At 42.5% G+C, this 16,147-nt stretch overlaps 1 protein-coding gene across 2 annotated transcripts in view; it reads right to left on the bottom strand.

Moving 5' to 3' along the window:
• Positions 1-16,147, bottom strand: part of LOC128708092 (heterogeneous nuclear ribonucleoprotein L) — a 168,661-nt gene that overhangs the window by 93,647 nt on the left and 58,867 nt on the right. For both annotated transcript variants that reach the window (XM_053803051.1, XM_053803050.1), the window contains exon 2: positions 48-164. In XM_053803051.1, coding sequence (XP_053659026.1) covers positions 48-164 — 117 coding nt within the window. The remainder of the gene's footprint in view (positions 1-47; positions 165-16,147) is intronic.

Here is a 16,147-nt window from a genome sequence, read left to right as displayed (position 1 = left end):
ATAGTTTGTCGGCTGTCTATCCGCAAAGGTCGAATGGTTCTACTCACCACTGTGATCGGATAGATCGGGTTCAGGATCGTGAACAGCAGGATATGGTTGGGGCGTGTCGCAACGTCACGCTTCCGGCGTGGTTCGTCTGTGACGTTGATGTTGTTGTTGTTGTTCTGCAAATGACAAATAGAAACGACAGTGCATAATTAGTAAAGTTCGGGATTTTTTGTTTTGTCTCTCAAATGAGGATACATTCCATTCATTAAATTAAATAGACGTAATTAATCAAACTGCACAGCGAAAGACTTTGTTTATGTTTTTTTTTCTTTTCTTTTTCGCTTGTTATGAAATACGGTTCAACGGGAGTCTAGCCGGGTGCCTAAATTTCCTCGCCGAATAAATGACGGATTGGAATGTGCTGTTTTCCACTCCGAAAACTCGATCAGGAACACGTGTACGAAACGTTCCATCCCAAAACTTTATCCGAAAGCGATCCGAAGCACAGCGAGAGGGAGTGAGAAACATAAATCGTAAGCGGAGTAGAACAGAGAATCGCATCGTTTATTTATACGCGGCGATGCCGAACCGTGTTTAGTACGAATTTAACTATCGCCCAAATGTGTAATTTATTTTTAAAACACCGTGTTCGCCCTGATGCATGGAGTGCTCGCCCATACACATACGCACGCACTAGTTTCACCGATGATGACGCCCGATGTGGTGACGGAGTACAACGCTGGGAAAAATCAATATCAACTCGCAAAACGAACTCGGTGCGACACTCAGCCACAGCAGCCTTTCGGTGCTTCCACAAGCGGAAAATCGGCACCACATCTCCAACCTCGGCACGGTAAATGCAGCAGCTAAAAGCGCCACAATGCGGGTAATTGCTAGGTTTTAAGAATTTTATTCCATGAACCATGGAGAATAAAACAAACAAGATGCATGCACGTCATGATCGTGCCGTATAGACGTCGTCAGGAGAAAGCCAGCTGTTTTCCACCGACGATGAACCATTTTCCGTGGAGTCTAAAATTACGCCATTAGTGGTGCAGAGAAGAGCAGAGAGCGAAAGAGCATAAGTAAGGAAAACCCAAGCTAAGTAACAGGCGCATGAGTTAGCCGGCAATAAAAAGTTGAAACGAAATCGTCTGACTAATTTATGAGGCATTGGTTTTGGAGCATTTTTATTGTTCTGTCTAGCAAAAGAGCCCGTACAGACGGTTTCTGTTTAATGGTTTAAAGGAGCCAGAATATTGTAGCAGACACGTGCAACCTCGAGGAACTATCGATTTGATATGAAGATGTTCTGTAGTTTGTGCAGTTGGTAGAAATGGCATTAAGCAGACATAAATAAAGAGCCCAAATAATAAATAAATCTCACGTAAATCGTTGGGGCGTGTTCAAGGCGCGTTCAGAGAACCTAGAAGCACACGCAGATTTAACTTTAAATTTTTGGAAAAAATACAAATTGAACAAGGCTCTTGTTACTTGTAAAAACTGATTAAAAGTTATTAAGTCTTAGCTAATGTCAAATAAATTGATAGTGGAATTAATTTTTTACACGGTTTACAAAATTCCTGGCAACTTACAACCAGACAAGTTATTTTAAATCCGAAGTTTAAATCTTAGTGATCCTGGTTTATCACTAAATAGGACTATCCGGATGGTTTCTTCAAACACCAGGACTTGATTATTCCTGATACTAGCAGATACTCCAAGACCTTCAAGAAGAAGAGCTTAAAGCATATAAGTTCAAAAGAAAAAGAAGAAAAAAGGAAGAAGAAACAGAGAGAAAAAACATATAAATATTTCAACATAATTTGAAAGAAACCAGCGAAAACCATAAAATTTTTAATCAAGTTAATTTCGTTTTCCAAGCTCCCATTTCTATAGTTTATTTCTCTACCTCAACACAACTTTAATTTCAGCTACAAAGCTACAGTAACTACAAACAATTGTTGTCCAATCACAACCACAAGCAACCGCTACTAGAACCTCTTCTGCTATTGTAGCTGGGGCGAACCAGAATGAATAATGAATGGCAACTGTTTGCTACTGCTGCCGGAAGACTGAAACATATTCTTGCGGGAGCCTTCCCGTGGAAAATAGGTGCTTCAAATACACAATCACACAACCCTCGGGTTACGCTTCATTGGAGGAAAAACAAATCTTATCAAAGCTGACGTGGTAACCCACAGAACCCCTTTCGCAGCAAAAACAATCTACGAACGCAAGACACCCGGGCACTTGATGAAAGGAAGCTCCAGAGAGTACGCTCTGGCTTTTCATCTGCTGGGATGCAAACCAACTGCCATTCAGTTGCGAAAGCGTCCCGAGCTTTAATTATATTCTATTATTTACAGTAAAAACAACACCACCGATTTTCATCAGCAGTTCCAAAACGTGAAGGAAAATTAATTTCTCGCAGCAACAAACCGACGGGAGGCGCGAGCCTGCGCGTGGTAATGAATTATTTAAAATAATCGCCAAGAAGGGCTTGTGGCCCTGCTTGACTGACCTTCCCCGGTTGGTACACGGGCGCACGGTGTGTCTTGGAACCCAACTTCAAACGATCAATTATGAGATGAAAAACAAATACAGCACTACCAGTCGTTTTTGGGCATATACTTAGTCGACTTGCGTCGAATATTGGCTGCAGGTACATTTACATGAATTTCACATCGAATTCATTTCGAGCGGTGGTTGAACTGTGTACAAGCCGTTTACAACGAGCACAAGAACTCTAAACAATGTTATCATAAAAACCCCTACAGATATAGCCCATTTTAACACATTTCGGTGCACATTTTACTCCCCCGCATAGGAAAATTGTCCCTCGGGAGGAATGCTACGCAGAAAAGCTTACATTAACCACTAACGACCACCGACAGTCCGATATTTCTAACCGGAATACACCATTAAATGAACTCAATCGAATCGAACACCGTTTTTGATTACTTTTTCCTCGTGCCGAAAGGGAAGCTCGCACTAACTGTCATTATCAATCCATGTTCAATGGGCCACACAATGCGTGGCCGGGAGAAAAACAACAAGAAGGAATCTACAGGGCGATGGGAAAATTGTAAGGGAAAACTAGGCCACAAATGAACCTGGCGGGAAAACACCGGATGGGTGTGTCGATGAAAAACACATTTTCCGTTTATTCATCTAATGTCTACCAAACCGGTGACGGCGTATCGGCGACCGATGTGCAGGAAAATTCCCTCATCTCATGTTGCCCGCGGCAGGTCAACGCAGTAACGACCGCACTGGACCTATTTTCCTCGTTGCAGCTTCCACACACACACACACGGGAAAAACAAACGAAACAGAAGCAATCGAATGGCCGGTTTGATCGGCCACCAAATTTTGGCTTTTTCCCGATACTGTATGTCAGCGAATTTTTGGTTACCGCTTTTTCTCACCCCGTGCGATCAACTATGGCCCATAAAACGCCGTGGTTGTGTTTTGTGGTTACCAGACAGAGAGGGAGAGACAGATTAAGAAACGTTCAAATAGTGATTATGGACGACGATTAACCACAAAGCACTAACCAATACGATAACAGCACTGGAGGAAAAGGTCGCCCACGTCCCGCATTCCCTCTGCTGGTGGGAGAGGTGCGTCAGCAAAATTGAGACGATTTTTCTGATCGAAAATCAAAATTTCTGCCGTTCCATCCATCCTACGGTTAGCTGATGCCTTTGGTCAGCAGAAAACATCATCGATGAATCATGACGAACGTGTTTCCGCGCTCCGTGCTTTAGAAACGAACAACAATAGTGCAAAACTGGGTCTACAAAATTCGTCCTCGGTTTAGGAAAACCGCACCATATTTCTACATTCTATCGATTACAGTTTCCCATCATCATTAATTTTGGAAAATGGTTCCAAATGGTGGCAAACCGGTTGACCACCGGAAATTTTATGCTGAAGGTGTAATTATTTACCACCAACCGGCGATGAATGCAGGGTTTGACAGGTTAGAATTCATTGATACTGATACAACCTGAAGATTCACTTTTACTAAAATGTATTCATTTTTATTCTTCGTGAGTGCCCCTCAACATGGAAACATTGTTCATCCATTCATCAGATGTCAGTGTCCATCTGAAAAGCAGAAGATCACATTATTCAACGATGTGAGATTATTAAGCTCCCGTACAATATCTTTGACTACAGAGCTAAATAGATACAAGGAAAACAATGTTTTTATAGCTAGTCTACAAACGTACTGAAAGAAACATTATGATACATTTATTTATACAAAATAATTGTACCCAAACCATATCTATTACTCAATTCAATTTAGGAGAAAAATCTGTAAAGTTCGGCTAAAACGACCAGACAACATTACCAACATAATCTTGCCATGGAACCACAAAAGAAACGCACTCAAAAGAGTTTGTCGAAATAGTTTACCACAAAAACAAAAACCATTTACACACTGGTATTCGCAAATCTGGTTCGCAAGAAGCTATGCGACTCCGATGCTTTTACCTTCAACCAACCAACCACACTTGAAAAAGCTTTGAATACATTAGCGGATGGCAAGTTTTGGCAAGCATTTCTCCGGTGCGATTGTTTTAAAATGGCTTCCACCACACTGTTTCGCCCATTTATTGCTTTTATTTCAAACCTCTTCGGTGCCTTATGGTTCGTGGAATCGAAACTTTAATGCGCACACAGCATCGCATAAGCGCGAGCAATGACAACCATTTGCAGCGATGAAGTTGTCCTGTCGCGCGAAACATTCGCAACTCGAAGAAACTATGGAAATTTTGCGACGCACTAGTGGAAAAAGTTTTACATTGTTCCGAGTCGTTCCGCGACCATAAACACATGAATAAAAAGAAATAACTGCAGCAACTTTTCCAAGCTTCTATTACCGGTTGCGTCGGTTTGGTGCTTTGGAACCTCTGGCGTTGTTTTGTCAAAAATTTGCCATATTTTTTAATTAGGTGTGAATGTGTAATATACACGCGATGAGTAAAATTAAAGACGAGTGGGAAGAACAACAAAAAACGATTTGAAACTTTTATAATGCGTCGCGGGAAAGCTTCATGTATACTTATTGCTCTCAAATCTTTGCGCACGGTGGGAACATTTCTGGCCAAATGATTCTTGATACACTGTTCGTTTCTTTAGTAAATATTAAGATAAATATTAAAATATTAAATCATATTCAAAAATAACACAAGTGTGACGTGAAACATACACCTTTCTATTCAAAATGTAACTTAGTAAAAAACAAAATTATTCATGCATAATTCTCCCGTTGTGAAGCCGTCATCCAGGAGGGAAGCTTTGGCTTGCGAAAATTATGCACAACTGTGCAAACACTTGGAGAACCCCTGCACCCCGAAAACAGGCTTCGAAATGAACGAGGGCGCCCATCACGGACGTAATGAATTCTTGCAAAATTAATTCAAAAACAGCTTTTCCTACCCGGGTCGTTCTCCGGCTTCATTACACCCGCAAAGGCTAGCGCCATTCGTTCGTTGTGTTTATCTTCAAAACAAATTTCAATTCGTTCGCATCGTGATCGAGAAATCGTCTTGCTACATAAGTCACAAGCATAGTGTTTACTGGAAAAACAGTTCTGCACCCTCTTTGACTATATCACCTCGCCGTGTCTACTCTAAACGACCAATGAATCGCGCCGGATTGAACCGAACAACAAGTACGAGACGGCGCACAATTTTCCGGTCAACTCTTCGACGTGTTTTCAAATAAAGTTTGAAGTTCCACAACCTTTTCGAATCGAAAAACGGATTCGTCGCTCTACCGGGGGGAGGGTTCACACTCTTGGAAAGTTAAGATTCCCAGAAATTACACTGATGTTTGTCAAACATCCTTTTCAGTTTCTGCCTAGTTCAGTGCGCCCTTCGAAATGAAAGGACACAATTAATTCGATGCTAATTTGGGGCTCCTTAATCCTTGATGATCCTAATTGGCGAGTGTCTAGGTAAGCAGTTAGTGCAACAGAGAAATGTTCGCAACAACGTTCACAACATCCTTCCGGAAGCACAAAAAAACAATCCATTGTCCATTGTCGGTGACCTGTTGCTTGCCTTGTATCCAACGCCACTCCCCGCCCTCCGAAAGATCTTTTCATTCAAAAACTATCCCAAACGCACACATCCATAAAATCTACGGAAAGGAATATCCTAGATGAAAAACGGCAGAGTTGCTCAATGTCTCTTTCCACAAAGACCCCGGGGGAATATCCGTCCGAAACTGGAATAGATTTTAATTAATTTCTCACTTCAAGTTCACGACACCGACGGTCAACACCGAAACGCGCTTTATTGTCCTTTTTGGCCAAAGTGTCCTTTTCCTGTTGATTGGCATATTTTTCATTACGTCAAAGCCGTCGGCAACAAGCTTTCCGGCATTCAGGACACTTACACTACCCTTCGCGCGTACCGGATCGGCTCTTTAAGGTTTAATCCCCTTGTGCCGGATGCAACGCGCGTATAATAAATTACTCCCAAGTTGGTATACCTCTATTGTGTCCTTCAAGAAACAGATCCTAACTTAAAGACAAAGCTAGTCGGCGGAGCGAGACAGAGAGCGAAAGAGTACACCGGACACGTTTTTCTTGCTTTTACCGTTTTTTCTCTCAAGACAGACTGCATCGACTGGACGATATACAAGAATCACGCTGCTCAAATTACGACCAAAGCATCCTTTTTCGCCTCATCCTCATCACCATCATCATCAGTACCAAGGGGTGAAAGACGTAAAGCAGCTAACAAACAAAATGACACCTTGCGCAATAAAACGCTGATCAACTCATGCACACCGAAGCCGTGAATCCAGACTGCGAATTAAATCCCCCACCCAGCAAGGTGTCCATTTTCCAAACAGAGTGTGCTTCTAAGGATTACTTCCCACCCCAACTGCACCGTCTGCAGGTGGTTCTAGCTATTGCCATCATCCAACCCAACGACAGGGAGAGACCGACCGTTGATGAGCTAAACGAGCTAAACACAAGGAATTACAGCAAACCGAAGGACGAAGTCCTGCCATCTGCCTTCTCCAGAGAAGGAAAACAAGACACACTGCTGCAACCAACTTCACATAGTCTACAGTCATAGTCCTACAATTTATTCAGCAGGAAAATCACCCGCACGTCAAGGATTTGCACGAAAAACAAAAACGCTGTCAAGCGATGTTGACATTGGCACAAGGCCTTGACATTTGGACGTTCATTTTTCCGTGTGTTACAGGGACGGAAGCCGACGGTTCCTAGAGGCTTAGTCACGCGTGTTACTGGGGAAGGTACAATCTATTTTTCATTCCACTGGAAAATGCACGGTGTCACTGCTGTTTTTGGTATCCCGCTGTATTATTCATCGTCAATGGTTTCGCTGAAAAACTGCAACCAGTAATATCTAGCTTGAGGGTGGTGGTCTAAAAATATCGGACCAATTCTGGCGCAAAGGGACATTCATTTCTTGAGCATTACTTTGAGATATTGTTCTTCGTTGGAACGTTTGAAAAATATTTCATCATGGAATAGAAAGCTTTCAAAGGGCTTACATTGGAACCAGAAAGCTTTTAGGAGTTGTATTACAAACCATATAGATTTACATCCACCCAGTATGCTTCCAGGCAAGATTAAATCAGATTAACCAATAATCCCTTATTTCCTCACTCCCGGGTATATATCATCCTTTCTTATGGGAAATCAAGACAATTTTCCAACAGTGAGTAATTGCCGTATCTTCCTTCCCATCCATTTTCCCACGCCTAATGTCGCACAGGTTAAACGCCCACGTAAGTGGCCGCAGATAAAACCACCGCTACAGAATTAAGCCTCCCGGATATGTTTCCAAAATCCACCATTTTAAGCGCCCTGATATTCAGAGTTCCGTGTGTGACAGCGTGGTTGAACTTCTTGTTTCACACAAAATGATTAATCGTTCTCCATTTTGTCGCCTGAAGCTCCGCTCCATTCAAACCGAAATCTTTCTTCTGGGAAATTCCATGCCCCTAAAGGGTAGCACAAAACAACTACCCGCTGTGACAGCTCCTACGCATTCGTTTCCCTTTAGCGGGACAATATCTTGCAAGAAATGTAAAATTCGGGGCAGAAAAACTTTGCAGAAAAAGGCAACCTGGGGCGGTTTAAGGATTACCAAACCCACCGCGCCATACTTTAATCCTTTCCCCCTTTTTTACGTTACAGTTACATCATATTCCTTCCAGCTAACTCTTTCACACAAGAGCACGAAACAAAACATAAATATCTCATCTTATCTTACGCAGATTTTTTTTCTGCGCATAATGTGATGCAAAACAAAAATAAATACGAGTGCAGAAGAAAGAAACACCGAATCCCCTTGTGCGGAAAGATATGTTTGACGAAACGAAACAAAGTAGCAAAGTGTCAGCTGCAGTGAACGAACGGTAGCCCACACAGTGTGTTTGTGTCTTTAATGGTTGCGTGAGACATTTTGTTCTTTCTTCCGATTGAGTTTCTGAGCGCGCCGGGTTTGTGTGGAAAAACTATGGGCCGGAGCAATATACTTTCTGCGCTCTTTTTTCCTTACATCCAACTAAGGTAAGGAAACTGAGGGAAGCTTTTGTTTCATATCAAGCAAAAAGGATATCTTTTCCCGGTGGTCCACTGGTGGACGGGAAAGGAAAACTCATCCCCCGACTGGATGTGGCTTCATTCGGGAAGAAGCAAGCGAAAGCGTACGGCGAACCATCGTTTGTTTTGTAAAAGGTTTCGCCTGTTTTACCACATTGTCACTTTGCGCTTGGGCACGAACGTTGTCATTCGTATTCAAAATCTTCCGAGTGAAACACATTCTTTCTCCATCGTATTCACATTTGGCGGGCAGGGATAACGTCGAATAGGCTTTTCCGCGTAAGTCAGTGACGGGTGTTGAGAGCCTATCATAAAAAACAACCCCCCGTACGGCCATTACAACCTCGAAAGTAGCAGAAGATTATTGTTCGCTTCCGGGTAGGGAATTTCAATAATTTATAAATAATTCAACCCGCGGGGGTGTTGTGATGGCGTCGTGGGGTGGGTAGAAAATCGGCCCCACGAGAATCGCGTACACACATCCGCAAAAACACAAGCAGGTCAAAAGCGATGCTGAAGTTTATTTTTTCAGCGATGCTTGATTTCCATCGCACTTTCCCAGCACGCTACCACCGTCGGGTTGGTTGGGCTAAAAACAAACACTCGAAAAATAAAGTGGTTACCTTTACCGAGATTATCCTGCTTCTTTGAAGCGATCCACCTCCTGCAAACTTCCGTTAACTCCATTCTAAAGCAATAAGCAAAGGAGAAGCCAATAAGAAAACGATGGTCCAACAGCATTTGCGCACGTGTTGCAGCACGACAACCACAACAAAGGAAAAAAGTGTGGTATCTCGATAAAAAAAATGCTCTTCTTTAGTGATTGCCAGTTTGTTGCTATGCGAATCTTGCGAGCAGGAAAAAGTTTCAAGTGCATCTGTCTCGCTTATTGCGCAATTTATGAACTTACCGATCGTAAACATCGCACATCTACCTTCAAAGCGATTAGCTTCAATCGGAGCACCTGGTGTCGCTCATACTATAATTGTTTTATTGTTCGTGGGTATAGAAGAGCATTCACCTAAACTTATATTCATAAAATTTAAACTTGATATATATATTTTGAATGCTGTTTTTAATGGTCTAAGTGATGTACCAAGTAGGGTATTTTCAGTATTGATTAAGAATCACCTGAGATAATGCCCTATTTAAAGCGGGTTTTGCAAGGTAAATTTGACCTTTTCACTACAGGTACCTATAGGTTCACTGTAGAACCTTCTTCTTTATTGGCACAACAACCTCAAGAGGTCTAGGCCAGCCGTTTCTGACATTCTTTGATTTTATTTAGTCGTAGCAAGTTAGTCAGTACGAGTTGGTCTGGATGGGATTTTGTTCTGGTCCAGTCGTGTGAAAATCGGCGCCGCTTCCAACACACCACCGGACCGCCCCAAAGGACCTATAAGAACCATATTTACAGAATCATTCTAAATCTGTCTTCAATTTTTATGTACGCAACAATTGCATCTCTGAACACGCTATATTGGTCTAAAACTGAAACAATATCGTTAGAAATTTAATAATTTATTTAATCTCCACACAATGAAGTCCAAAACTGCAACCCAGACACGATATTATTCCATATTTCCCCTTAAGAAGAAAGTGGGCTATTTGTTCCCGAAATTGCGTTAATTAATTTACTCCCAAAATCAATTAAAACCACACACACACACAACGCTAACTTGAAGATCGCTTAAGACAAATTAAGTAATTGACATTGTGTGGCTGAGATTTCTGGCAAAACCCAATCCATCCGGTATTATGGAGTTTAATTGACATTTGCTAAGCATTTCCAACAGCTCCTTGAGGATGGAGAATTAGCCCAGTGCTCCTCCAGCCCCCGAAACAAGACCACTCAACTAAAAACGCATCCGCTGACGGGGTTTCCATCCACTGCGAGCTTAGAAAATTTGACAAAAACTTTACCCATCAAATCACACCACCCCCACTAAAACTCACCCGAAACCTGCTCAAGATTATCTGCCAAGGAATGTCGGTCGGCTAACGCGTTCCGACGCTACATCGAGCTGCCGTGTTGAAGATGCTAATCCTCGGCTAAACTGCTTCAAAGCACGCTGCAGCCAACCATCTCAACCCCACCGAACTGCAACAGACCCGGTTGCAGATTTTATCTAAATGACAAAACTTTCCGCTCAAGTGAAAGCATTTTCCCCCTGGAGGACCTCATCATGTCTGTTCGTGCTGTTCTGAGTGCGGGAGGCACTGCAAATAGATGACATAAGTCACGATTTCCGACCAAAGACAACACATAAACGAATCGCTTCCAGGAAAAACCTCATCCACCAGCCAAGTGTCCCCGGCAAGGCTGCTGCGAAATGCCAAGTGCATCTTCTTAGAATGTTTCCCTCCACGCCGTCCCGTTGCTTTCCTTTTCGTACGATCATTATCAAAGATTCATGCTCTGGGGGAGACACCACCCCATGCAAACCATACACTGCTGCAGGACGTGGGCACAACACCAGACGACCCAAAACTGCAGCAATAAAGTGCATTGTTGTTTGCGAGACGCTGGATGCACTGGATAATTTATCTCGCCCTATTCGATATGAAAGCAGTGCCGTGGGACCGAGAGGATGGCAGCGATGCCTAAAAGATGGCCTCAGCAAAATGCCAACGATGACAACGATGACGGCGCCTAACCAGCACCAGACCAAGCAAGCTGCCAAGTTGTTGCTCACGTGGACGGGAAAGAATGGCGACCCGGCACCCGCTAGAACCATTCAAACAAACCACCCTCGTCGAGCTGGTAGCAAGTTGCAACATTGGACCACGTGTCTACCACCCACACAAACAACACCAAAAAAAGCCCCCCGTGTGACACAAAATCGGTTGTGCAAGTGTGCAAGGGTGGAAATAACCATCGACCGACTTTTCTTCGCGTGTCTCAACCGGGAGCAAAAACGATAGGAGACATAACAAGAGGCTAAGATAAATCGGTGCATCCTGGTACCGCGGCAGTGCTGCCAACGGCATGGACAGTGATTGTGGCAGGGCTGAAAAACGTGGGAAACGCGCGAGAAAAAGCACCCCTTGGCACGTTCCGTTGACATGTTTCAAGATGCAGACAAAATGAGCAACAAAAAAACACCCGTTAATGAGATTGATTGGGTGTGATTTTTATAGCAAAATGAGGTGCAGCGGCGAGTGCATCATTGTTGTTGAAAATCAATTATTGTTGATAAAAACCCGCACTAACAGCTGTTGAAAGGCTTTTGTTGATGGGTAGCGGCGAGCAAATGGGCAAAGAATCACTCTTGAGAAAATATCTTAAACAATATAAGTAAATAAAATAAGATTTGTTACTGTATGTAATTATTCAAGAAAGGAACCTGATAGTTTAAACGTAATTGACAAAAAATGAAATGAACATGGATGAACTATCAGCGAACTCATAACATTCATTTATTAATCAGAGCAAATGAACTAAGGTAAACAATAAAAAAAACTAAAGCTCAACCATAAAATATTTAGTATTTCTTTTCAGAATACTATATTCTTCTCATTTTGTCTTTCAGTTGGACTTAAGGAACTTTCTCATAATATTAATGTTTACCTAATCAAAAAATCGCAGACAAATGAAACAACATTATTCAAGGTTTTTTTTCTCTTCGATACGTCAACAACATCAGCAAAAAGCTCTTAGTTCTTAGATTAGAAACTTTGGCTCGAATCAATTTGCGGTTCGACTTGCCTTATGAGCTAATTTGTTACTTCCATTGCAGACAAGAAGTTCAAGTGTACGTCTTCATTCCGCGACCCAAACCAACAACATGCGGCTAAGGATTCTTTCCACCCCAGCGCAACAAGGACCAATTTACCAAACTTGATGACCTTCCCAACGTAATGTCTTGTAAAACCGAACTTTTCAACCGGATGCAACAACAAAAAAGCCCTGCCCCGTCTTGGGGTTTGATTTTTTTTTGTTGCCTTTTTGGTGCTGCTACAATCAGCTTGGAAATTGTGGAGCACACCAAAACGCTATCGACCATTGCCGACATTTTGCCGAACGAACGCACCACGCGCGGCGGTCCGGTTTATTTGCGCTCGTTTCGGTTAATGCTGTCACACATACACAACACACATACATGCACTGCCCTTGTTTCCAGTGCTGGCAAGGCAGCGCCCAAATCAATTCGAACGCAACAACAACTGTACGCCACTTAAGTAAGAGCTGACAGAACCGGGTGGAGCGCCACGGTGTGCCAGCAGTCCGAAAGGAAAACCAGTTCACGCTTCGGCAACTTCCTTAGCGTGCCCACTTTCGCTCTCATTGCTTTTGGCCAATCTGCTCAGCTCTGTCCAGCTCGATTATGGTTGGTTTGACGAAGCAACAAAAAAAAAGCTCCGAAGAACGCACTCCTCTACATCAGTTCCTTCCCTACCGTGCCGCTGTGGAAGCAATTGCCGGGCTTTTGCTGTGCTGAGAAACAGTTTACGGACTGTTCACCTTTGAGGCACTTTCGTTTCACTTTCTTCGCTTCGGTTGCTGCAGTTTGATACAGATGAACCGGTTTTCCATCTCACTTTTTTTTTCCATTCTCCATTGCAATCTCCAGTGTTCACTCCGCCGGTACGTGATTTGCTTGCGGAGACGAAATTCCGGACCGAGATGGGCGAGAGTTCAATCTATCTTGGAACTTTCTGTCGAGGAAGTGTGCGCGGTACTGGGCCGGCAGAAATTGGGCGGCCAAAGGTATGCTAGAATTGCCACGAAATGTTGTACCATTTCGGTGGGTTGCTTTTTCTGCCAGTGCTCGCTACTAATCTTTGCATGCTTGTTAGTATCTCAATTTTACAACTCAAAAAGCGTGAAAAATGCTTCAGATGATTGGTATGACTGGTACCCATTAGATTGGTTCTGATGAAATGCTCTTCTTTCCTATCTTGCCTTCATCTGAGGCGAAGGAATGTAGTAAACAATAAATAATTATATTTAAATTCTAAATCATAAATTACAAATGAGATTAGTTAGTACCATAAAAAATAAACGTTCATTATTTACAGAAGTGAGCATATTTTTTGAGAAAATATAATAAATATGGCAAATGAAGAGGATGATTGAGAACTATTTTTTAACAACAGAATATATAATTGAATGTAATAGTTAGTATACTAATATTTTATTACATATTTTCTTCGAAAAAAAAAATACTTTTAACAATAGATTTTCAACACAACCCCAAACGGACACATCACCTTCACATGAAACATGGGCGAAGTCTCGAAGTAAGCAATACTTCCATCCGCTAATCAAGAGATCTGTCAATCGTTTTTGTGCCGACACGTCAACCTTTCAAATGCTTTCGGATTTTATTTTTTTGCTGTACAACATTCGATCAACTCCTCCTATCTGTCAGCTCTCGTGGCCCGGCTGTTACCGGCGAAACATTGCACAATCCAAAGCCCGATTCCATAAGGCTTCAATTTCTTTTCCATTTCTCATCGCTCCACCCAACCATAACAATGGTGCACCAAATTTCGGTTCCAAAAAAAAAAATGGAAAAAGCAAAAGGCGAACGTGTCAGTGCGCCGTTTGTTAATGATAGGTGAGGCGAAAAAGCAGAATAAATATAAGATGGTGTATGTCACGCGCGCAGCAGTATCGTCGACAGCTGTACCCGGCTGCAAAACTTTCGTACCGGTGGCAGTGTGGCAATAAAATGCATCTCGAGAGAAAATAAATGCAATATCCTGCCCGGCATGCGAGCACCAGCTGCCATCTGGCGGTGAGATTGCCGCGGGAACGGTTGACGCAAGCCGTGAAAGATAGGTGGAGTAGTCGTGGATGAGATTGCAAGCAATGACACTGGACATTATTGAAGCAGGAGGACAGTAAAGCACGATATGATGCAGAAGGTAAGCTTTTCAGCGAGATTTTTAACAGAGAAATATGTTTTTTTATAATATAGCATTATGTGATAAAAAGATAGACAACGAACCCTTTGATATGCATTTTTGATACTGACGACGCACCGAAGAAAAATAAATTGATTCATAAATCAGGAAATTTGCGTCATTTTCTTTTCGTATCCAATCTTTTCACGAAAACTCAAATAAAAACATCTTAAAAATTCAATAAAGCACTTATTTTGTAAAAAAAAATTTAAATTTTCCCCTTATTTTATAAAGCAAACCTTAAGAGGGTTACAACATTCCTGAACAGAAATGTCCTTCAATAGAAAAAAAAAATAGGTGGAATTATTTCCTTCCTTCGTCTATTCCCGTTTTCTCACAGTCAGGACGTTACTTATCACCAGCAGGGGAAGTTTTCCATACTGAGTTTTGTTTTTCTTTTTTTTCTCCATCTAACAAACAACCAGCAATGAAATGTAACCCGATCACGATCGCGGTCCACACTCGCGCTGGTAAACCAGGAAGCGCCAGTCAATGTTGTTTTCTTGGCCGAGATTTTATGCGCACATTATGAAAAATGTTTCCGAAACCATCCGGTACTTTTCCCACGATGGTTCCACAATTTTCCCAGCTCTTTCCCTTCGCAGTTTTCCTGTATTTCCAGCGGAGCAAAGTTTTCAGCCCCTTCATCGCGATAAGTCACAGAAGTTATAGCTGGCCGGGAAGGATGGCCGTTTAACCCACTCAAAAATTCCGCGAAAAGTCTAGAGTTCCCATATCCTTTTCTTCCCTCTCTCCGGGCATGAGCGCTGTGCGGCGAACTTATAATTGCGCTTAAAACTTTGTCACAATCACACAGCAGGAGGCAAAAAGTAAAACAGCACTAAACAAAGCAACTAGCATTTAATAAGAAAAATCGAGCAAATGTTAGCAGCAAAGGAGTTTTTGTTTTCTTTTACACCCTGTTTTGGCACGAACCGTGCAGAACCGAGGCGCAGCGAAACATACAAATCAAACTATAAATCCTATGGAGGAAAATTAATTACGGAAAATGTAACAAAACTGGTGCAAGCAAAAGTTTACCGTTCGCGGAGTGCTGAATAAACAATTGTTGCTAGTTGAATCGCCGGTACGTATGCGATGTTTCGTGTGGAAAATGGGCAAAAGTGCATCCGGAATCTGGGCCACATTTGGGAAGAAATGATGTCCGCCAAGTCAGCGAAACAAGCTAACTGATGAGCGCATTGCTTTCCAACTCGACGGAATGAAAGTTTCCGTGCAACCGGAGCAGAGAAATACATGTCAAAAATAATTCCAGATAAGATTGCACCATCACACGCACGCCCGACACGATTATGGCAAAAGCGAACGAAGCTAGTGGACGGCGACGGGATGGAAAACTTCATGTTAACCTAATTTTTTCACCTTTTACGAACTTTGACTTTGCTCTTCGCTAAACTTTCCAACTGCCGATGATATAAAAAAAACACCGCCAGGGGTTGGGAAAAACGTATGCCAACGTATTCTACGGTACGTAGTCGCGGAGTGTCCTTACGAACAAAGACCACATCAAATACATGTGTGTGTGTGTTTTTTTTTCTTTTGCGCAGTTTTCACCACTCCTCCCCTCTCACCATCCAGACTTCCCGTCAACAGTATGCTCCTTTAATTGACTGA

This window comes from Anopheles marshallii, chromosome 2 (assembly GCF_943734725.1).
Source record: "Anopheles marshallii chromosome 2, idAnoMarsDA_429_01, whole genome shotgun sequence".
Classification (NCBI taxonomy): Eukaryota; Metazoa; Arthropoda; class Insecta; order Diptera; family Culicidae; genus Anopheles; species Anopheles marshallii.
Note: the sequence above shows the minus strand (reverse complement) of the source record. Positions and strands in the feature narration are given on the sequence as shown.